Genomic DNA, 22954 nt, shown 5'->3' with positions numbered 1-22954 from the left:
CCCCCTCAAAATGCACCAGATTGATGCATTTAAGTCCAACATTAAAAAAAATCTTACCGGGAGAGCATGCCCCCGGACCCTCCTATAGTAGTTGAGGTCCACCCCCACTTAAAATATGTTCACATAGGTTCCTAAATAGATTTGCATTTTTTTTAAATAGTAACCCATGTCCATATGTTTATTTTTGGGTAGTAGATTTAGAGGGCTATCACTACGGCAGCAACGCTGTAAATATTGACAAATAAATCCAGCAAAATGGCACAAAAAACTGGTAGTGGCCTGACTGGGTGTATAATTCCCGGCCTGACTTATTGTCCCAGTCCGGCCCTGGTGTTGTCTCAGGAGGAGCTATATAACGCCTGAGATATAAACTGTTTTAGTTTAACTTGAGTGGAATTACATTTCTTCGGAAGGCGATCTCTAGTTCATTTTGGATGACTGAAGAAGAGGTGCTGTGGCTTAGTTGGTCAAAGCACCTGTCTAGTAAACAGGAGATCCTGGGTTCAAATCCAGCAGCGGCCTCATGTAAGACTGCAGAGTTTAAACTCAAAAACCTGAAGATGCCTCTTTAGATTTGAGATAATTCTGCTCAAGATGACCCCAAAACTGTCTTCATCTCAGGTTTATATAATTACAAATAATGTTCATACACAGACAGGACAAAATCTCCTAACACATTATTTGTAATTCTCCTTGAGATTATTTTGTTAATCATTTGCTATCATTGAATATTCCTGCTTCAGAGATCTCCACTACTGGCCTTAGGGAATGTCAGGCTCAGGGAATCTTTAGACTTTAACTCCTTTAAAAATAAAAAGTGCATTTTGCTTTAGTTACACAAATAGCCTGTCCTTGAAACACTCCTGTTCAAATCCCAGCAGTGCTAATTCTTAGAGAGAATATAGACGTTGTTGCTGTTCGAGTAAGGAGTTAAAAATATGTTTTCTCATGATCAACGCAGCTTTTACATGAGAGAAGTAAAGGATTATTTAACAGCTCTGCTGCCATCTAGCTTAGACTAACTAAGCCACAGCACCTCTGTTAAAATCCTCTTTAGATAAGATAAGATCTACTTTATTGATCCCAATTTGGGAAATCTTTTATATTTATCAAATCTGTGGTAATTTACAGCCTGATACAATACATGATCATGGTTATAGAACCCAGCATCTTTGACCAACTAAGCCACAGCACTTTTCATTCTCAGGAGGTAAAGGAGTTAAATAAATAATCTTTAAACAAGCATATTAGAGATCTCTATAAAGAACATTTAAGGTAAGACTTAAGAGAGACTTTTCACCTCTTTTTATGAACGTACATTTTTAAATAGAGACAAGATAGTCAAAGACTTTGGTTATCCTGAGAAGAATAACATCACGTCTAAAGAGGACATTTATCTACAGTTAAGTTGTTGTTTGCTGCGCTGCTGGGATTTGAACCAGGACCTCCTGTTTACAAGACACTAAGCCACAGCACCTCTTTTATATGTTTTGAATGAGTTTTTCTATTTCAGGATTCAACCTGTATATTACATTGTTTGTGTATTGGTTGTATTCTTTTGTATTCTTACCAGGTTGGACCCTGATTAACATTTGAAGAGGAACTGACATTATCTCCCTCTTTAAGCTAAAACTGAGTTTTAAAACAAGCTCTGTTGAGGCCAAAGGCTTAAATTATGCTTTTATATTGTGTCTAAACAATGCAAGAGATCATATTTCTTCATATTTTAATCTTTTTAAGAGCTCTGCTACCATCTTGTGGTCGTATCTGGTAACACGTAACACCAGTGACTTTCCTATATAAATAAGCTTTGTATAATGTATAAAAATAATAAAAATACTTTAAGCTCTACTTATTGTGGATTCATCAAGTTAAGAGTTAGTTATTGCTATTTAACAGGTTTTAGATGTGTTTAGAAGGAATATATTTCAGCAGATTTGTATCACCTAGATTCCACCTTTTCTTTTAGAATGACTTAATTTAGAAAATGTTCTCTTTAAAGCTTATTATAAATACATTTGGAGTCTTTTAGACAATAATACCACAAGTAAACACTATTTGTTTACTTTAATTGTTACACTTTTTTGGCTGAAAATACTGCATGATTCAGGATATTTTGACAACAGAGAACATTTAATGCACAGTTTAACTTTAAATATAATATTATGACTTATGTTGGTCATTAGCAGTACTTTGTGTGTGTGTTTCAAAACTTGATCAGGTAACTTCAAGACATACAAAGCAGCTAAAAATACCTCTTTATTACTCAAGACATTTTTTATTGAAGTATTTAAAAAAAAAAAATTCAATATCTGCCTGAACTTAAAAAGCTGGAGGAGAACAGAGGTCGTATCACACAACTAATTCCCTCACCTTTGTCTTTATTTAAGTCTCTTTAAACAGTTGTTGAATTCATTTGAAACTTTGAAAATAACAAAATACAAAATAAACACTTTAGCCCTAGCACTTTACATTTCCATGCTTACTTAAATTCTTATTGCTTCAAAAATCAATTGTTAATGATTTAGTCAATTGGGTGCACCAGAAGCCTTTAATGCCTCACAAAAACAATATAGAATATAAAATGAAAATACTAAAAATAATTATCCATCTATCTATTGATGTAATTGTTATATTTCATTATTATCTGTTATATTGAAGTTTGTCTTCACAAACAAAGATACATTTTTTCAAAACTAAGATTCTTTGATTTCTGCAAAAAATAGAGATCTTGAGCTCTGTTGACGTCAGTTGGCTTTGGCGTGTGAATGACGTCACTACAGAGTTTGCAAGTAGACCCTGGTTCCTCTGCAGGTCACTTATTCTCATTTTACTGAGAGGGCCAGCCCGCAATCTACCCAGCAGACAATTTTACAGACAGCATCCACAGATAATCCAGCATTATAGAATTAATTAATAACATTATTCATTTGTTAGTTATTAACATTATTAATTAATTATTACCATGTCTCGAGCAGGAAGTTCTCTGTCAGTTAGGATGTCAGACATCGCAGTGGACGACATTCGTCCATTGTTTTTTTTTAAACAATATATTTATTGATTTTTTCAATTTTCACAACACAATAATGATGTAGCACATACATGACAAGAACATCATTACAAAGCAAAAAGACAAAACATGACAAAAAAACAAACAGCACAATCTCAAACATACACACATGTAGGTGGTTACAGGAGTACCACATTTATGATTGTTGATGAATTTATGATGACAGGAGATTCATGAGGTTCCTTTAACAATAATAGCCGACAATTCAGGTCAAAGGAAATCTAGGTAAGGCTGCCAGATTTGATAGAACTGATCAGATTTGGCATGTAAAACATTTGTGAGATATTCCAGGGGAACCAACTCAAATATAATGTTGCGCCTGTTAGGGCTGGGTCAAAAGTTCAGGACCTACAATGGCAGAGACCAGATGGATTCAGTCTTTTAACAAAGTTTAATAAAGGAAAAAAGGAGCAACTAAAAAACAATCCACAAAATGAAGGTGGATCTAGTTCACGCCGGTGGCGGCGGCAGGACTCAGGCTGGCTCGAGCAGACACTGGAAAAAACAAGGTTACTCTTCAACAAAAACAGCAAGAGAAAATCACACTAAGCTAGGATACTACGACGTTCAGCTCTACCGAGTGAGACGGAATTATCTGGCACTGGAGTGTAAACATGTTTTATGGAGGAGTTGATTAGATGAGTACAGGTGCTCCTCATTGTGAACCAGCTGAGCCTTCTAACGATCACCACACTGCACAGGAGAGAGAAGACAGAGGGGAGGAGGAGAAAGCAAAACACCTAAACCATAACAGCGCCAGCCTTTGAGAGATGGGACCTGATCCTTAGTCCACTGTAATAAAATATTTTTCCTGGCAGCAAAAGTAAGGACATTATATAATCTTCTGTTCGCAGCAGTAGGTAGTGATTTGACTGGTAGACCTACAATCAAAGACAGCGGGTCCATATCTAAATGTTTATGAAATATCTTCTCCATTTCAAGTAATATGTCAGACCAATATTTCTGAAGTTTGCAGCATGACCAGAAGCAATGGGTCAGGGTTCCTATTTCTGTTTTACATTTTAGACACATGGGGGAGAGTTTAAAACAGTGCCTGTAATTAGGGGAAATATGTATCCTGTGTATAATTCTCAACTGTATTGCTTTTGCTCTGGCACATATGGATATCTTTTTGGAATAATTCCAGACATCTTCCCATGTCTCCTCATCGATAGTCACTGACAATTCCCTCTCCCAAGCCCCTTTGACTCTTTGCGTATTATTAGGAGTCATACTTCCCATTACTTCATAAAACAAACTGAGAGACAATCTCCCTGGTTGACAGTACAGGAATTTCTCAATGACAGATACCTCCCTGTGATCTATAAGGGTTGTATTCTTGGTGATATAATGCCTGATCGGCAAAAAACGAAAGAAGTCGTGTCTAGGCAGCTGATACTTTGTCCTCAATTGATCAAATGACATGAGACAACTGTCATTGAAATCCCCCAATTTAGTTAAGCCTTTGTTACGCCACTGCTGAAAGCTAGGGTCCATTACTCCTGGCAAAAAGTCTAGGTTGTTGGTTATCGGGGTGAAAATGGAAGTCAATTTGACCCTCCCTTCCATACGGCGAGACGTTGCTTTCAAAGCATTAATTGTGATTGGGTTGGTACATTTTTCTTTTATGTTTTTAAAACTCCCAAAATACAGTAAGTCCTGTAGAGCACATTTTGATAATGAGGATTCAATATCCACCCATGTAGAAGAGACATCATTCTTTATCCATTGCGATATTGCTGTCAGGTGAGCACAGAGCTGATACACTTTAATATTTGGCAGGTCTAAGCCACCCATAGAGCCAGGCAGCTGCATCATCGGCATTTTTAGTCTAGGTCTACGTTTGTTCCATATGAAAGAGCTAAGCCAGCTGTTCAGATCCTTAAGCACCCTGTTTGAAAATAAAATATGAATCATCTGAATGGGATAAAGCAACCTGGGTAATACATTCATTTTAATCAGTGCTATTCGCCCAAGCCAGGAGATAGGGAGTGAGATCTAAATCTTGTTTTACCTTACCAAATAATGGAGTAAAATTGGCTTTGTACAGTTGATTAAATGACGGGGTAATAAATATACCTAAATATACAAAACCGGATGGAGACCATTTAAAAGGAAAGGATGGCATTGTATTTGGTATAGTCCTAAGACTACCCAGAGGCATAGCTTCGGATTTATTTAAGTTGATCTTATACCCAGAAAAGTTACTAAACCAATCTACCCTCTCAATGAGAGCTGGGACTGATATCTCAGGCTGGGATAAAAACACTATGACGTAGTCCGCATATAAACTTATTTTATGACATATCTCTCCAAGCTGCAAGCCATGTATGGAAGGCGTGGCTCCAATGATCTCAGCCAGTGGCTCAATGGCTAGCGCAAAGAGGAGAGGAGACAGTGGACAGCCCTGCCTGGTGCCTCTATGTGTTGGAAAGTACTCTGATCTTAATCCGTTAGTTACAACAGCCGCTTGTGGGTTGGTGTACAGTATTCTCATCCATTTCAATAATTTATTGCCAAGACCAAATTTGTCCAATGTGTAGAATAGGAAGGACCACTCTACACGGTCAAATGCCTTCTCTGCATCCATGGAAAGCACCAATCCATCTATAGAATCATTTTCAAAGGCCTGTATAACGTTCAAAATACGTCTTACATTGTTTGTAGAATTACGGCCTTTTATAAAATCAGTTTGGTCCTCTCTAATTAGTATAGGCAAAATGTCCTCCAAACGAGTTGCTAGAATCTTAGAAAGCAATTTCCGGTCTACATTCAAGAGTGCTATTGGCCTGTAGGAGGCACAAGATTCTGGGCATTTCCCCTTTTTTTAATATAAGAGATATGTTTGCTTTTTTCAAAGTGTGCGGTAATTCTGTCGTAGTAAATGAATGATTAAGCATTTTGAGTAATGGTTCTAGAAGCAGGCTGCTACATTCTTTATAAAATTCACAGGTTAGTCCATCTGGTCCTGGTGACTTTCCACTCTGGAGATTTTTAATGGCATTGATAAGTTCCTCTTTTGTGATTGGGCCATTAAGGAGGCTTCTTTGTTCCTCTGATATTGTTGGAAGATTAATCTTAGCAAAAAAGTCCTCCATTAAATGAGGTGCGTCCCTTGCCTGCTCTTAACAATACAAATCTGTGTAAAATGTTTTGAAGCAGTCATTTATTAATCTATTTTCATATATCCTGTTGCCTTCTGAATCAACAATGGATTGGTACTCTGCTTTTTTGTTTGGCAAGGTACGCAAGACATTTCCCTGGTTTATCACCATGTTCATAAAACCTTTGCTTAACATATCTAATTTTCTTCTCTGCCTCTTTAGTAAAGAGACAGTTTATAGCTGATTTGAGGGAAGATATTTCTTCCCATAAAGTAGGTGATGGTGAGTTGATGTAAGCTTTTACCTTGTCTGTCAGTTCAATTGCTAAGTTATTTTTGCTCTCTACGTTTTTGGGCCTCTTATGGCGCATTTCCACTGTAGCGGGTAGCCCCGTTTAAGCGTCCTTAACCGTCCTCAAGCGGCTAGGCCAGTTTTTGGTGGCCTTTCCATATAGCCTAGCACCGGCTAGCGGGTACTTTTCCCCTCTTTTTCCGGCCCCATAAAATCGTGGTTCTATCAGGCCAGGGCCAGAGCTGAACTAGTGACGTCAACACTCTCGACTGCTGATTGGTCAGAGAGAATCGTCACAAGATCGCGCGCGAGATCATCCCTAGCGTCGCATATCTAGAAGCAAGCTTGCAGCATTTTTATAAACAGCATTTTTGTAAACGGAGGAGCTACAAAAATGGCAACGTCGAAGAAAAGCACACCGTGGTCGACCGAGGAGGTGACGACGTTCCTCAATCTCATTGGGGATGATAAAATCCAGCGGGAGCTCGACGGAACAACTCGAAATGTGAAAGTGTTCCGGGATGTCTCTGCACAGATGTCCGAACGCGGATTTTCGAGGACTTTCCTGCAGTATAGGGAAAAACTCAAAAAGATGAAGAGTGAATATCGCCAAGTAAAGGACAACAATAACACGAGTGGTGCGGGTAGGAAACAATGGAAGTGGTTCGACTTGTTGGACCAGATTTACGGCCATAGACCGGCCAACGTTGGGAGGGAGGGAGGCCTGGACTCTGCAACGGCTTTACTGGAGTCCCTGCAAGGTACGCTCACTTCTAACAAAGAAGTCTATTTTATCCTTACATTAATGTTCGACAACCCATGCTTTTATGGAGCCCCGAAGAGCTACGTAGCTAGCTAAGGCAGATAGCCTAGGCAGATAGCCTTAGCTAGAGCTATTGTTTGCTAACACCATATGTGCCATTGTTTACGTTCAGTTTTTATTTTCTATAGTTGTTGTTGCTATTTAGTATTGTGCTGCAGTAGTTTGTGGAATTAACAAGTCATTTTGCTGTTCTAGATGATTACATTGGGACTAGTGAGGAGGAACATTCCCGAACAACGGGTGATGACAGTGTTCCGTCCACAACATCGTCATCGAATCCAGAACGGACCCCAGCTCGACCACAGACACCAGCCGAAGAACCGACACCAACTCAACCACCAACGCCGAGTGCCATCACGACACCGCAGCGTGTGGTTCTAGGTAAGAAATAGAAATGGCAAAACGACTGGAATTGTGTTTTGTTTTTTTAAACCTTGGATCATCCATCGTCAGTAATTAAAATAAGCTATACCACTGTGTGGAAATGCTCTGTTACAAGTAAAGTCTTAGCTAGTAAGCAGCTAGTACAGTTGTGTGTGACATCCTATCATATACATATATTTATATTAATTATCAACAGGCTGGACATAATGTAATTCACTTTCACAATCATTGTAAACATCTAGGGCCAGAACTTTCTTTAGTTCACCTTACTGTTGTTCTGTTTATACATGTTATTCTTATATCCTTGTGTGACCTGTACCTGTCCAGTGTTTTTTCCTTATTGCTAATTATTATCTTATTGTCACCCAGGCAAGAGGAAACGAGGAGGAGAGGATCGGGCCCAGCAGGAACGGCACCATGAACAGCACATGGCCCAGCAGGAACGGCACTTGGACTGGGCCAAAGCGTCTGCTGAGCGGAGATGGGAGTTGGATGCGGCCTTGAGAAGGGAGGAGGCCGTCTTGAGAAGGGAGGAGGCCGCTCAAGCAGAGACCTTCAACCTAGCCTTCCTGCGCACTCTTGGCGAGGACTGGGCAGCCGACTTGGCCCGTCTCCTCCGTGATACTTCAAATAACCTTAATAGTTATTGTACATATTATATTTTTTTTATATAGTTATTTTTTTAAATGCGACATTTGTACTTTCTTGTTTATTTATTGTCTTTAAAATGTTCATTTTATATTTATTTTTACAATGCCATGTATATTTATGCTAGCTGCAATACAGTTTTACATTTTTTATTTGTATTGTTTAATGGCATGCCTTTTTGATACAACATTTTTTTTTGTATTTTTATACTGCCATCAATAAAGTACTTCTTTGACTTATCTTATCTCTTGTTGATAATGAATTGCACCCAACAGAAAAACATCAGATTCACATAATCTTGATTTAGAGAAGATATAAACATACATGAATTTATAAAGCAATAGCAAACACCATCAGTTAGGAAAAAGCCCATAAGATAAAAATTAGTTTTAAGAGATTTAAAGCAAGAAATTGAGTTTGCTAGCTTGAGGTCCTCCTCTAAAACATTATTACATGTTTATTTTGTAATAGTATTAAGAATACATGATAAATATATAATACATGTAGTAGAAATTGCTCAATTGTAATACCCTCGTTCTACTAGACTCAAACAACCCATTCCTTACCGTTTTTGTTTTAGCCGTTTTAACTTTTAAATGCACTGTAAGGCGACCTTGGGTGTCCTGAAAGGCGCCTCGAAATAAAACGTATTATTATTATATATTTCAAAGACGAGAGAACAAAAGAAGAAACCTATAACCAATTCAAGCAAGCTTTTAACATGTCTAGAAGAAAGATTGAGGTTATATTTTAATATATTATTTTATGTTGTGGATACTTTAGCCTTTAGCCTTTAGCTTGAAATTCAAATATTTACTAAATATTCAATTCAGATAACATTTGTTTAAAACATTTGACAAACACATGTATATGAAAAAAAAAAAGATTTATTTATGTTCAATACAATGAATACAATACAATGCATATTTAGGTATTCAGGTAGCGCATCAAACCCTCTCTGATGTCAGTGCCCTCCTCCTCTGCACCTTGTGTGATCCATCAATAGCACCTACACACTGTGGGAGCCCCCACCGGTTCTCAGTGTAGGCAGCCATTTCTGCAAACTTCTGCCGGTCTGGTGAACGAATCCTCCATTGTTGTGTGTGTTTTGTGAGTTGTGTCGCATTGAAGATGACGCCACTGCAGTTTTACCCAGCGTCGCTCCGCCCAAAAAGCCCGCCAAAAAGCCGATCGCCCCGCCTACACTGCGTTGCTACCCCAGGTCCTAAACTGTAATGGAAATGCGCCACGGCCTCGGACGGCCAGCGAGGCAGCCCGAGGCCTGAGCGAGGACGCTTATGGCGCGTTTCCACTGCAGTTTAGGACCTGGGCTAGCAACGCAGTGTAGGCGGGGCGATCGGCTTTGTTTTTGTTCACATTTCGAGTTGTTCCGTCGAGCTCCCGCTGGATTTTATCATCCCCAATGAGATGAAGGAACGTCGTCACCTCCTCGGTCGACCACGGTGTGCTTTTCTTAGAAGTAGCCATTTTTGTAGCTCCTCCGTTTACAAAATGCTGTGTATAAAAATGCTGCAAGCTTGCTTCTAGATTACATTACATTACATTACATTGCATTTAGCTGACGCTTTTGTCCAAAGCGACTTACAATAAGTACATTCGACCAGGAAGACACAACCTTGAAGAAAACAGAATCATATAAGTATATCAGGTTTCATAGAGCCAAACATTTCAAGTGCTACTCAACTGGCTTTAGGTAATCCAGTCCTTTATTAGTATAAAAGTGCTTCGTTAATCGTTCTAACGCTCGAAGTGGAGTCGAAAGAGATGAGTTTTCAGTTTGCGCCGGAAGATGTGCAAGCTATCTGCCGTCCTGATGTCAATGGGGAGCTCATTCCACCATCTTGGAGCCAGGATAGCAAACCCACGTGTTTTCGCCGATGGGAACTTGGGTCCCCCTCGCAGCGAGGGCGCAACGAGTCGTTTGGCTGATGCAGAGCGTAGTGCACGCGCTGGGGTGTACGGTTTAACCATGTCCTGGATGTAGGAAGGGCCAGATCCATTCGCAGCACGGTAAGCAAGTACCAGTGTCTTGAAGTGGATTCTAGCAGTTACCGGAAGCCAGTGAAGGGAGCGGAAATATATATATGCGACGCTAGGGATGAACTCGCGCGCAATCTTGTGACGATTCTCTCTGACCAATCAGCAGTCGAGAGTGTTGACGTCACTAGTTCAGCCCTGGCCCTGGTCTGAGGGAACCACGATTTTATGAGGCCGGAAAAAGAGGGAAAAAGTACCCACTAGCCGGTACTAGGCTATATGGAAACGCCACCAAAAACCGGCCTGGCCGCTTGAGGACGGTTAAGGACGCTTAAACGGGGCTACCCGCTGCAGTGGAAACGCGCCATTAGGGACGCTTAAACGGGGCTACCCCGCTGCAGTGGAAATGTGCCATTAGTGGATGTATAAGATATAATCAGGCCTCTTGCATAGGCTTTGCAGGTTTCCCACAAAAGTGATGGATTGTCCGTTGATTGTAGGTTAATCGTCAGGAATACTTTAAATTCAGTTATAAAATAGGATATAAAGGTGTTGTCTCTCAGTATAACACTATCCAGTCTCCACTGCCTAGGCTGGTTTATTGGATTCTTAAGCTTTAAGTCCATAACCACGGTCGGATATAATTATACTCCCAATGTCACAAGATAGTATGGAATGCATGTCAGCTTTAGGTAGAAAAAATAGTCAAGCCTAGTCAGACTGAGGGAGCTGAGAAGAAAGTATATTCCTTGTTAGCGGGGTGAAGGTTCCTCCATACATCCTCAAATCCAAAATCTTTGCAAATAGAACGAAGAGCATTTGCTTGACGAGAGGGAGCATTAGTGCTATGAGGGAACCTGTCTATTAGTGGGTTCATTATACAATTAAAATCACCTCCTACAATGACTGTATTAGCTGTCATTTCTGCAAGTTCCATAAACATATTAGTAACGGTATCTGGTGGGTGACCTGGCGGATGATAAACATTCATAATAAGAATATCTTGCCCTTGTAAACTGCCCTTAATTATCACATAACGACCCTTCTTATCTTTTATATATTTTACAATTTTAAAGGGCAGATTCCGTTCCGAAGTATAGCGACACCCCTAAATGATGAATAGAATATTTGCCCATATGCTCCATGTTGAAGCCTTGAGTGTTCTGTGTCATCAAGGTGAGTTTCTTGGACTAATGCAATGTCTATATTTTCCTTCTGCAGAAAGGAAAATACTTTTCTGCGTTTTATGGGGCTATGAATCCCTCGTATGTTCCATGTACAAATCTTAAGCTTATCTACCATTATCTAAACTTTGTATGTAGTTATATGACTGGGAATGTCCTGACACCTTCTCCTCAATAAACATAATGATATAGTGACTGAGCTGTGTAACATAAAAAACTAATCAAAGCACATAAAATCCTAAACTAACACATAACAGAAATGGGGAAAAGTCCCTAAGTGTGTAGGGAACTCACTCTTCCTCCTTTCCACAGCCGAAAGCCCGGCACGCATAGGCGTGAGTATAATGCTTGGTTTGTGAATCCTGCCATCACGCTGATCTCTCGCGTAAAAGTCCCAGCTGCGGATCAGCAGTCTGCGCACCGCAGTGTTTTCCCCAACAGTAAACAATACCCATCTTCCTCAAGTCAAATTATCAGTGCCCGCTTATTATTCTTTGCAAGAAGTGAATTGTCCAGCATTGGGGTATAAGTTTCAGTTGGTTCCATCAAGCGATTCAGCAAATGCCACGGCACCCTCCGGTGTATCAAACCTCTTTTCTGTGCCGTTGATCATCACCTTGAGCGCAGGGCTCGAGCTTAAGGACGTCCCGTCGTCCCGGGGCCGAAAAAAATAGTGTCGGGAGGATAACAAATTATTTTGGGAAGAATTTGGGACGAGAGTTAAAATAAAAATACCCTGCTAACTCTACTACAAACGGCGATTAAAATGAAACCGACTGCACGTTTTGTGTAGCACACAGTTATTAAACCTCCTTGTCAACATAAACACACAAAACATTTAGCAACCCGCGAAATACACACACGTAGCTACAGCTGTGCCGCTGGCTGTCAGCCAGCCGCCCAGCTGGCTGTGCCCGCAAATTCCTGGCCCGCAAATTCGCGGATCTAGCTATGTACTACTGAGTGTGTGTATTTCGCGGGTTGAGTGATGTACAATGGCATCCCGTGGAGGAATTCTGAAATGTTTTACCGTTACATCACAAAAACGCACAGCAGAACCAGACCCTGGAGCGCCGGCCTCTTTATTTACTTACTCCTCTTCATCCCCTATGGTATAAGGCTGAGAAGAGAACCTCCATCGTATTTAGTCCTTAGCAATATGCTGCACCTCTCTCCATGTAGGGATGGGTACCGAGCCCCGGTATTAAACGGGCCCCGGGCCGAAATTATTAAAGACAGTGGTAACGTTAAGCTCCGACGTTATCGGACTTTTTATCGGTACTGGAGACATTTAAAAAATATATGTCATATGTATTATTGCTACATAACCATTATATCGCAGTTTTACTTTCGCCAACTCCGTTTCTAATATGCAATAAGACTATAACATGCGTCTATGATGTATTTTCAAGCTTTCCAATCCAGACGAGATCTCTCTCTCCCGTCTGTGTGCGAGGGGGCGGGGCCGTTTGTAAAGGTCTCCTGACTGTTACAGACTGTCATCCTGGTTAGTGGTTACTCTGGGTTCTGTCTTCAGGACAGTGTTGGATTTTTTTTGTTAATTGGATGGGACTTGATTGGATTCAATATTAGAGTAATTTTCTCGTTTGTGTGTTTTGTTTAAATATATTTGGCCTTTGTTTATGTGATTACTGATTTACTCAAATAAAAAGGTTGATGAATTATCATCTAATGATTTGTATGATGTTTTATTTATGTTAAAGGTCACTTTGAATGATTTCAACTAATGATAATGTAGAAAAACTAACATTTTAAATTTGGGACGGTCCACATTAATTTCGGGACGGCTTAGATTGTATTTCGGGACGATTCCGGGAGGATGGTAAGAAAAGTTAGTCGAGAGCCCTGCTTGAGCGTTGCCGGGTATATCAGCGCGTAATCTAAACTATTTTTTCTCAGCCGGTATTTAATCTCATCGAAGGCTTTGCGTTTTTTTACCACGGCCGCTGAGTAGTCATTGAAGAAAGAAATCCTTGGACCCGTGTGGGCGAGGTCGCCCGGCTCCGAACCAAGCTTGCAGGCAGCATTCATAACCAGTTGTTTGTCGGCAAAGTTGTGAGACTTCAGTATGATCGGCCTGGAGCGTTGTTTGGGGCCGGGCTTCGGTGCCATGGAGCGGTGTGCACGATCCAGCTTGATTCTCCCCTTCCTGGTCGTCATTTTAAGATAGTCTGGTAACCACTTTTCAACCAACATTACACCTCCGTCCTCGGTTATCCAAATCATCGATGTGCTCCAGCATTCCGCTCACCTGCTTCTCCAGGCGAGTCACTTTAGAGTTTAGACCGTAACGAATCAGCCGCAGTTTCCACGTTTGCAATTCTGTCCTCAGCCTCGCAAATACGGGATCCAAGCGCCTGAATTTGAGTTGTTTGATCCTTTATGGCTGCAAGCACTGTGTCTATTTTAGCGTTGAGAACATTATTGATGTCTTCTGTAATGTTGGCCATTGCTTTTAGAATATTTGGATCCGTGTTACTGCTGCTGCTAGCATGTTCAGGTGCGCTAGCGTGTGCTCCCTCGCCATGCTCCTCGTCCTCCGTCTCGGTCGTCTTTGCTTTCTTTTCTCTGTTCATGTTGTCCAAAGTTTTTGAAAAGTAGTACTCCAGGGTCATTATATAATAACAGCGATCATAAACTATGATAATTTCGCCATGAAATGTGATTGATAAACGGATTATTTAGGGCACTATTCTGGACTCCATGGGTACTACTCTCATCAATGATACGCGAGCGTTCACACACACTGAAGTTGTATAAACGTAGCCGGCCAATCAGGGGGAGCCTACCTGAATGTGCGCGCAGGCTCACAGTATATAAGGCAGCTACGCCTCCAGACTGTCATCCTTTTCTCTTCAGCGAGCGAGACAACACCTGACCAGAAAAGCATTCGAAAAAAACAAGTAAAAAGTATCTTACCTCCAGACAAGCAAATGGAAAGGAAACCTGCAGGAAACCTATGCCTGTCCCTCATGCCTGGCTTAATAGTGGGCGCCGATCCCCACCAGCTCTGTTTCGAGTGCCTGGGACCAGACTACGCCGAAGACGAGCTCGAGGTGGTGGACGTGGGAGACCAGGATATGGTCGAGGCGATGCCACCAACGTTCACCATCCCAGCCATGCGGGTTATGGCTCCGTTTGCTGAGGAGGAAGGAGATTACTTTGTGCCCCCACCACTGCCACCGAAGCCGGCTACCGCCACCAGGGGGGCGTTACTCACTCTGGGCCAACCTCTCCAGGTGGACTGTCTGACAAAGTCATACAGACTGTCCAGGCAGCAAGGGCGGGATCCACCACAGCCTGTTACAGGACAAAGTGGTTGGGATTCCTACAGTTACTGGAACTGGTGCAGCCGGGCGATTGGTTCACAAACCATCAACCTGAGGGACGCTTACTTTCATGTCGAAATTGCTAGAAATCCAAAACACAGTGCTTCAGCTGCTTCGTAACCATGGCATAAGGGTTTTATTTTATCTTAACAACCTCATAGTCATGGCCAGGTCCAGGGAATGGGCAGATGTTCCACACAGCCCAATTGATCTTACAGCTAACCAAGTTGGGGGTTTGCGGTCAATTGGAAGAAGAGTGGTCCCATACCTCACCAGCAGGTGGGGTATCTGGGGATTTTGCTCAATGCAGCCCCCATCGAGAGCAAGGGGTACGCCCCCATCGAGAGCGAGATGTATTCCCCCATCGAGAGAGAGGTGTACGCCCCATCGAGAAGGAGGGCAGGCTACGTGCCACTATGTCAGAGGACAGACAGACGTCCCTGCTTCAGGCAGTTTGCGGACTGAACGTTGGTGCGAGGAAAGGAGTCTAGAGCCTCTGTCCGTACATTGGGCTCTATTCTATCCTAGCTATAGCTACTGGTAGACAAGGGGCTTGCTCATGCCACAGTCAAGGTGTATGCAGCAGCCATCTCGTCCTGTCCTGCGGGATTTGGCGGCAGACCAGTCTTATGCCAACCGCTTATGAAGTGTTTTTTGCACCCAGTGGTGCATGTCTCCACCCCGCAATGGGAACTGCCATTGGTGCTCGAGGCTTTGGTCGAATAACCATTTGAGCCTCTGGAGCTCTCCTCCCTGAAGGCGCCATCATTGAAAACAGCTTTGCTGCTTGCCTTGACTTCGGGCAAGAGAGTATGCGAGCTGACCGCTCTGTCGGTGCACCCGAGTTGCCTTTTGATTCGGGGTGACCGTAGTGGGGCGACACTCAGACCGAACCCCTCCTTTGTTCCCAAGAACCTAAGGAGTTTGTTCAGGTCGAGGGCTATACAGTTAGACGGCTTTAGTCTTCCACCCCATACTGGGTACAGTGAGGCAAAATTGCACCTCCTCTGCCCAGTTCGTGCTCTGGCATGTTATGTTGGGCGAACGGCTTCTATTAGGCACACTGAACAGCTGTTTGTGTGTTTTGGGGATGGTGTGGCCGGTAAAGCTCTGTCCAAGAAACGCCTGACAGGATGGCTCTGCGAATGCATTTCACATGCCTATGGGCAGGCGGGGAGAGCCTTCCCCACACTCTACACGTGGTATGGCTGTGTCAAAAGCCTTGTTCAACAGCGTGAGTGTGGAGGACATATGCACGGTGGCGTCTTGGTCTATGCCAGTGGTTCTCAAAGTGGGGGGCGAGAGACCAGGAGGAAGAATGGTTATTAAAAAAAAAAGAAAAATCATATTTTGAAAAATTATTGATTTGAAAATAATATGATGCAGTACAGTACTATTACGTCTGGGTCTCTGTGTTTCATTAAAGCTCGGCTCTGTGTGTGGAACGAGCCATTTTGTGTGCGCGAGCGAGAGAGAGAGAGCGCGCACCGGTACCGGAGATCGTTGTTGTTAGCTTCTGGTGCTAGCGAGCTACGCTAACGGATATAAGGAGTTTTTTCAACAACAAAGTGGAGGAGAGTCCTTTCCTGTCAGACTGAGAGGCTCAGTGAACTAAAGGACTCTCTCAGTGTTATCTCAGTGGGTCTCAAAAGTTTTGGTCACCATTAATGTAAACAATAATTTCCGAGGCACACATTTATATGATCATTATAGTTATAACAAAATAAGAGAATAAATGAAAAACAGCTATGAAATACTATATGACAGTAAAACAAGAATAAAGTTTAAAAGGGTGATTTGTAAAATATCCATAAAGAAAAAGTAAATCTGTTTACAGTTCTGTTTAAAATGGATATTGAGAGATGTATCCATAGATCTCTTCATTTTGCTCTCAAAGTGCACCAGATTGATGCATTTAACTTCAATATTTAAAAATAAATAAAGTGTTGTGTTGTTTTTTTCTCCAAAGGGGGGGCCTGACAGAAAAAGTTTGAGAACCACTGGTCTACGCCAAGCCACTTCATAAGGTTTTATCTCTTAGACATGTCTGGCTCCTTTTCATCGTCTATGCTTGCCAGGGCAACACAGGACTGGTGAAAGGAGAGAGGCTGTGGGTCAGTAAGCTGTATCTGACCCCCCTGGACATAATGCACCTATGTTTTCCCATGCTCCTTAGGGACCCGGGAAACATGGTAAGCCCCATACAGGGCTGGAAGACTCTCCCCGCCTGCCCAAAGGCAGAAAACTGTTTCTGTCATCAGAAAAGCACAGACGGACATCACACTTGGTGCATTGGGTGTTTGTCTACCTTTACTGCAGTGTCTGCAGCGTCCTCTTTGTCTTCCCTGGAAAATGTGCCACTAGGTCCTTCCGTACATCCAGTGGAGGTTGTGATTTCTTGGATGGGGCCCCGTTTGGTGGACTCCCATCACCTGAGGATGGTCTCTTCTGAGCAATCAACGGGCTCCTTGATGTCACCGTCGCTGCTGGGCTCCTGTTGCCTGAAGATGGTCGTCCTCTCTTTGGTGTTTTCATGGGAGTTGTGTTCACCTGATTAGAACAAAAATACATTAGGATACAAGTCAAAAATATTACAGTGAAATATAATAAAAATATTACAAACGGCAAATAGCAGAAATGCATTCTTACCAGGATGAGAGAGGATGCTAGATCTGCATGAAACTGTCTCCTGTTCAGGATCTCCTGCTTTGCCATCTTTAGAGCTCTGCAGTCCCGCTTGTAGAGGAGCCAGGCGTTGATCACTGCAAGGATGATGGCGTGCCAGAAGATGTACACGTACCAGCGTCGGGACTTCATGGGGAACTTATATTTGGCCGTAAACGAGTCCAACAAATCCACACCTCCCATGTACTTGTTGTACGTAGACACAATGGAAGGCCTCTCAACTTCTACGTAGGTTTTGTTGGCTTTGTCCCAGCGTTGAATGTTCTGCACAGGGTGTGGTCCAGCAAAGGATGAGACAAGTGTGACTGCTCTGCTGTCATACCATTTGACAGCACAGATGTTGTGGTTGGTCTCCACTCGGATGTCAAAGCTTCCTCTCCCTTTTTTCTTCAAGCTCTTCTCCTCTTCAAGGTTGCAGTTGGGTAAGCGCACCTGCCTGGCTGTTCCCACATAATGAATCCCGTGATCAAGGAGCTTCACTGCCAATGGGACACAGGTGAAGTAGTTGTCTGCGTAGATCTTGTAGTTCTGACCTTCTGGAAGCGTGGAGGCAAGCTTCATCACAACATCACCTGACAATTCAAGTTCAGACTTGGCTCGTATCCCATTGACACTGCCTTCGTACACATCAAAGTCACAGATCATTCCAGAGATTCCAGTTCTCACCCACACTTTGAACCCCCATGGAGCCACCAGCCTGTCCTCCTACAAAAAACAACCAAATAGGTCGATTCTTTAAGCAGCTTAGATTACGACCCATAGCCACGTTTTAAAGTGTAGCACCTCTAGTGGTCGTGTAAGAAACAACATGCTCCCGTTTATTCGTTTATTCACAAATAACCCTCTCTGGAAAATCCTAAATTGTGGCATAGTTTGGCTATTAAAATGCTTTTTGATTAGATTTCTAGCGAGAAGTGTATATTGTACTTTAGAAACCACGTCCAGTGGTGGTGTAGGATCTATAGTTACGAAGATGATTTGAGGTCTCGTCAGGCTAACGTGTATGCAGCTTCCATGTAAAGTTAGCGTGGGTGAAAACAAAGGGCCAACAGGGTGGGTGGAGGGGGACTGGAGGACGGGCTTGGGCTGACAGCCCAGGGGCACAGCGGAGTTCAAGGATGGGGTCTCGGGTGGACGTCCCGGGGGCAAGGCAGAGTTCAAAAAGGGGAACTCGGGCAGACGGCCCGGGGGCAAGGCAGAGTCCAAGGTGGGACGAAGGCCACAGCGGGCGAACTCAGGGGGCCGAGCATGAGGGCGAAGGCAGTGGCAGGAAGAGTCAGGGAGCCGGCCCCGAGGGCGAAGGCAGCGGCAGGAAGAGTCAGGGGACCGGGCCCGAGGGCGAGGACCGCGGCACTCAGGGGGCTGGGCTCGAGGGCAAAGACCACGGCTCTCAGGGGGCCGGGCTCTCAGGGGGCCGGGCTCGAGGGCGAAGACCGCGGCTCTCAGGGGGCCGGGCTCGAGGGTGAAGACCAGACAGCTCCGGAGGCCGGGCAGGAAGGCGCTGACGAGACAGCGCCGGAGGCCGGGCAGGACCCGGTGTCGGCCGGACAGGAATCGGAGCTGGTAGGACAGGCCTCGGCAGGATCCCCCACGGAAGAGGACCAGGAGTTAGCAGGACCCCCGGCAGGAGAGCAGTCGATGGGACCCCCAACGGTACAGGACACGGGATTGGCAGGACCACCGGCAGAAGCGCAGTCGGCGGGACCCCCAACGGGACAGGACATAGGGTTGGCAGGACCCCCGGCAGGAGAGTGGTCGACAGGACCTCCAACGGGACTGGACATGGAGCCGGCAGGACCCCCAGCGGAACCTCCATCGGCACAGGACATAGGGTTGGCAGGACCCCCGGCAGGAGAGTCGTCGGCGGGACCTCCAACGGGACTGGACATAGGGTTGGCAGGACCCCCGGCAGGAGAGTAGTCGGCGGGACCCCCAACGGGACAGAACATGGAGTTGGCAGGACCCCCAGCGGAATCTCCAACGGGACGGGATATAGGGTTGGCAGGACCCCCGGCAGAAGAGTAGTCGGCGGGACCTCCAACGGCACAGGACACAGGGTTGGCAAGGACACAGGGTTGGCAAGACCCCCGGCAGAGGAGCAGTCGGCGGGACCCCCAACGGGACAAGACATGGAGTTGGCAGGACCCCCAGCGGAACCTCCAACGGCACCTCAGTAGGGACTTGAGTAGGAACTTGAGTTGGGACTGGAGAGGGGACTCGAGAGGGGGCTTGAGAGAGGACTTGAGAGGGGATTTGAGAGGGAACTCGAGAGGTGACTTGAGAGGGAACTCGAGAGATGACCTGAGAGGGGACTTGAGAGGAAACTGGAGAGGGGGCTCGAGAAGAAACTGGAGAGGGAACTCGAGATGGGACTAGAGTTGGGATTTGAGAAGGGACTAGAGGAGGGACTAGAGGAGGGACTAGAGGGGGGACTAGAGGGGGGACTTGAGATGGGACTAGAGTTGGTACCTGAGAAGTGACTAGAGAAGTGACTAGAGGTGGGACTGGAGAAGGGACTAGAGAAGTGACCTGAGGAGGGACTAGGGAAGGGACTAGATAAGGGACTTGGGAAGGGACTAGAGGGGGAACTCGAGAAGAGACTAGAGAGGGGACCAGAGAAGGAACTTGAGTTAGGACTCGAGAAAAGACTAGAGAAGGGACCAGAGATGGGACAAGAGATGGGACTATGGCAGCTGGGGCCAGAGCTGGGTCTGGAACCATGGCTGCTGGGGCCGGAACCATGGATCTTTGGACTCGGGCTGCTAACCTGGCCTTGCGACTCCTTCCTTTAGGAGCCGTTTGGAGGCTCTGTGTACCTCCAAAGGCCAGACGAGTTCCAGAGAACGGCTCCTGGACAGGAGCAGGCAATGGGGCAGAAGCCAGGGTTGACTCCAAACGGACCACACCGATGCGTGTGGTGTCATAACGGGAGTTGGGAGGCCTGGGGCTGTCAGGGAGGGGATAACACACCATGAGGAAATCCAAAATCTCGCCCGGTAAGAATCTCACCAAGCCTGGTTTCTCCATAGTTATCTGGCGCACCTCTGCCAGAGCAGCCTCTCGCTGCTGAACCCCGGACGCTCCCATCCATCGATCAGAGCAGGTAGCCAAAGAAAAAGTAAAATCCAACAATTCCTGCTCAAATGAATCTGCTGGGCCCATATTTGGTGAGTTCCTTCTGTCAGGGCTGAGTGAGGCAAGCAGGACCAAAATGCAGATGAACAGAAAAAATACCTTTATTTCAAGGCTACTGAAACAAACTTGGACAAAACAGTAATCTCACCCCGTGAACAACGTCCAAATACGACAAGGAACTCACAAAGACTAACAGAAAACACAGAACCTAAATACACACAGGACTAATCAAACAAACAAGAGACAGGTGAGGAGGGAGGAGAAAACACAGGGGCACCAGGTGAACACAATCGGGTAATCAGGGAGGGAAAACAGACAGAAAGCAACAGGCAGGAACGGGGGGTGAACACTTTACAAAATAAAACAGGAAACCAAAGACAGAAAAAGACAAAACACAACACGGACAGATCGTGACAGACGTATTGAGCGCTTGAACAAATGACATATTTGGTCGTAATAATTGGGCCTGAACAATCGGCATATTTGGTCGTATGAGTTGGAGGACTTGTTGGTGTGGCTTGCCTTGCATGTATTGCTTGATGCTGCTGAATTTCCCATTGAAAGGAATCATCATCTCATCCACAGAGTTGTGTTCTTCTGGTACCACCTGCAGGCATTTCTCTCTGAATGTATCAAGCCAGGGTCTGAGTTTCCAGAGTTTGTCTTTCTTTTCCATCTCTGACACTGTCAAGTTGTTTACTAAATGTAATGATGTCAACAGATATTGGAATCTGTTGCGTGCCATCACATCAGAAACAGGGGGGCACTGTGTGTCTGTCTCCCAGCCATTTCTGGCTTAGCCTATTATCATAATAAAAGGAATACCTACACCCATACATGCAGGTAAACCAGTTCAACAAGTCACACAATCCTGCCTATTATCATAATAAAAGCAATACCTACACCAATACATGCAGATAAACCAGTTCAACAAGTCACACAATGCTGTCTGGCTCATGATAAGAGGCTAATTATCATACTAAAAGGGTTACATCCAAGTGTCCCAACACATTTCAGAAATAACTGTTTCTGCCAGAACGAGAGAAGAGTTAAATGAATTGTTGTAACTAATTAACTGATAAGATACAAGTAGAGTTTAAAATATTGCTAGAGATATCATTTCACATAGTTTTATCAGAAATAATGTATTAATTTATTCAATTCTGGTCTTAATTCAAAATCTTAACAGAGGACACATTTAGAACTTAGTTATAGTGAATTATCAAAGACATTTTATTTCTATTTGTGTTTTATTTCCATATGTGAACATATAAGAAGGGCAATCTCCATGACAGGTGCTTATGCTATTTTGACTACCACACTGACCCAGTGTTGTGATATTACAACAAAGACATAAGCTGCTCAAAATATAATTTGATGAATGTATTCCACAAAAACTAAATATGTACATGTTCTAGACATTGTAATAAACAAAAACAAAAATATTTGAGGCATTTAACTTACTTGAATCTGACAAATCCAGTCCAATAAAACAAAGAGATGTTGCTTGTTTGAAGATTCTGAAGTTGTGTGAGTGTATGGCCAGAGGGCAGGACTTATAAACACATTTACTACCCAATAGCATTGTGAGGCTGAACAAAAGGTCCTATGGACTATGTAAATGTAGTCTTTAAAAAAACAAAACATTTACTGACTTTTTTAGGATAGCTTAAAAGTAATGTTGTAAAATTACAACAGTGGGCCTTACAGGGATAATCATACTAAGTCCAGGGACATGGCATGGCATTTGCCAAAACAAGTGAACAGAAAACGAATTGAAATAACAAGTTATTTCTGACCCCTGCTGGAGAAATGTGGTTATTACAACTTCAATCCAGCACCAAACCAATCCAATATAATAGTATATCACTACTGGTGGGTTTTTTTTAATTAAGAAGAAAAGAAACACATTGGGAATATTTTCTTCAGTTTATGTGTAGATTGTGAGCCCACTGCCGTCAATGACATTTGGAGAGTGCATTTATATTGTTGTTTGATTGTTTTCTCTACTGCTCCATTAGGGGACCAGCAGTAAACGGCTTTATGTGAGGCAGGCCCAGTTCTACGGGGGTGCATAAGGCTGCATTGCACCCTCAGTTGAGTCGTTATGCACCCTCATTTGAAAAATGAAAAGTGAAAAAAAAAAAACAAGTGAAAAATATTACCTATATAATAATAGTAGTATAATAAGAAGAAGAATTTAGTTGAAATAAAATACATTGTAATTGTGGTTAAATAACATTGTCTGCTGCATTTATTTGGTCAATTTAAACGGTAAGTAA

The 22954-nt window shown here is 43.6% G+C and overlaps 2 protein-coding genes and 1 non-coding gene across 3 annotated transcripts; 2 read left to right on the top strand and 1 right to left on the bottom strand.

Annotated features, from left to right (window-relative positions):
* The first annotated feature begins 448 nt into the window (after nt 1–448).
* On the top strand, nt 449–524 carry trnat-agu. Its single transcript has one exon. It is a non-coding gene; the product is annotated as a tRNA-Thr (tRNA).
* Nucleotides 525–7047: 6523 nt separating this feature from the next.
* On the top strand, nt 7048–15317 carry LOC117532386. Its single transcript, XM_034195696.1, has 6 exons — nt 7048–7226; nt 7484–7669; nt 8042–8079; nt 8113–8290; nt 14512–14841; nt 15163–15317. Exons 1-6 carry the CDS (start codon nt 7058–7060, stop codon nt 15315–15317), a joined length of 1056 nt encoding a protein of 351 aa, XP_034051587.1. The 5' UTR covers nt 7048–7057.
* Nucleotides 15318–16803: 1486 nt separating this feature from the next.
* Nucleotides 16804–22184, bottom strand: LOC117532374 (piggyBac transposable element-derived protein 2-like). Its single transcript, XM_034195684.1, has 3 exons — nt 22137–22184; nt 17502–18242; nt 16804–17402 (listed from the first exon to the last, which is right to left on the bottom strand). Exons 2-3 carry the CDS (start codon nt 18180–18182, stop codon nt 17163–17165), a joined length of 921 nt encoding a protein of 306 aa, XP_034051575.1. The 5' UTR covers nt 18183–18242; nt 22137–22184; the 3' UTR covers nt 16804–17162.
* Between the last annotated feature and the right edge of the window lie 770 nt (nt 22185–22954).

The sequence above is a fragment of the Gymnodraco acuticeps genome, unplaced genomic scaffold, assembly GCF_902827175.1.
Source record: "Gymnodraco acuticeps unplaced genomic scaffold, fGymAcu1.1, whole genome shotgun sequence".
In the NCBI taxonomy this organism is placed as follows: domain Eukaryota; kingdom Metazoa; phylum Chordata; class Actinopteri; order Perciformes; family Bathydraconidae; genus Gymnodraco; species Gymnodraco acuticeps.
The sequence above is the reverse complement of the archived record's forward strand: the minus strand, read 5'-3'. Positions and strand labels throughout refer to the sequence as shown.

Excerpts from the sequence above, each read along its gene's own strand:
- LOC117532386 (XM_034195696.1), top strand. The coding sequence starts at position 7,058 with ATGAAGAGTGAATATCGCCAAGTAAAGGACAACAATAACACGAGTGGT. Across the intron at positions 7,670-8,041 it reads ACCGCAGCGTGTGGTTCTAG|GCAAGAGGAAACGAGGAGGA; the intron begins GTAAGAAATAGA and ends ATTGTCACCCAG. Across the intron at positions 8,080-8,112 it reads GAGAGGATCGGGCCCAGCAG|GAACGGCACTTGGACTGGGC; the intron begins GAACGGCACCAT and ends ATGGCCCAGCAG.
- LOC117532374 (XM_034195684.1), bottom strand. The coding sequence starts at position 18,182 with ATGATCTGTGACTTTGATGTGTACGAAGGCAGTGTCAATGGGATACGA. Across the intron at positions 17,403-17,501 it reads TAGCATCCTCTCTCATCCTG|GTGAACACAACTCCCATGAA; the intron begins GTAAGAATGCAT and ends TGTTCTAATCAG.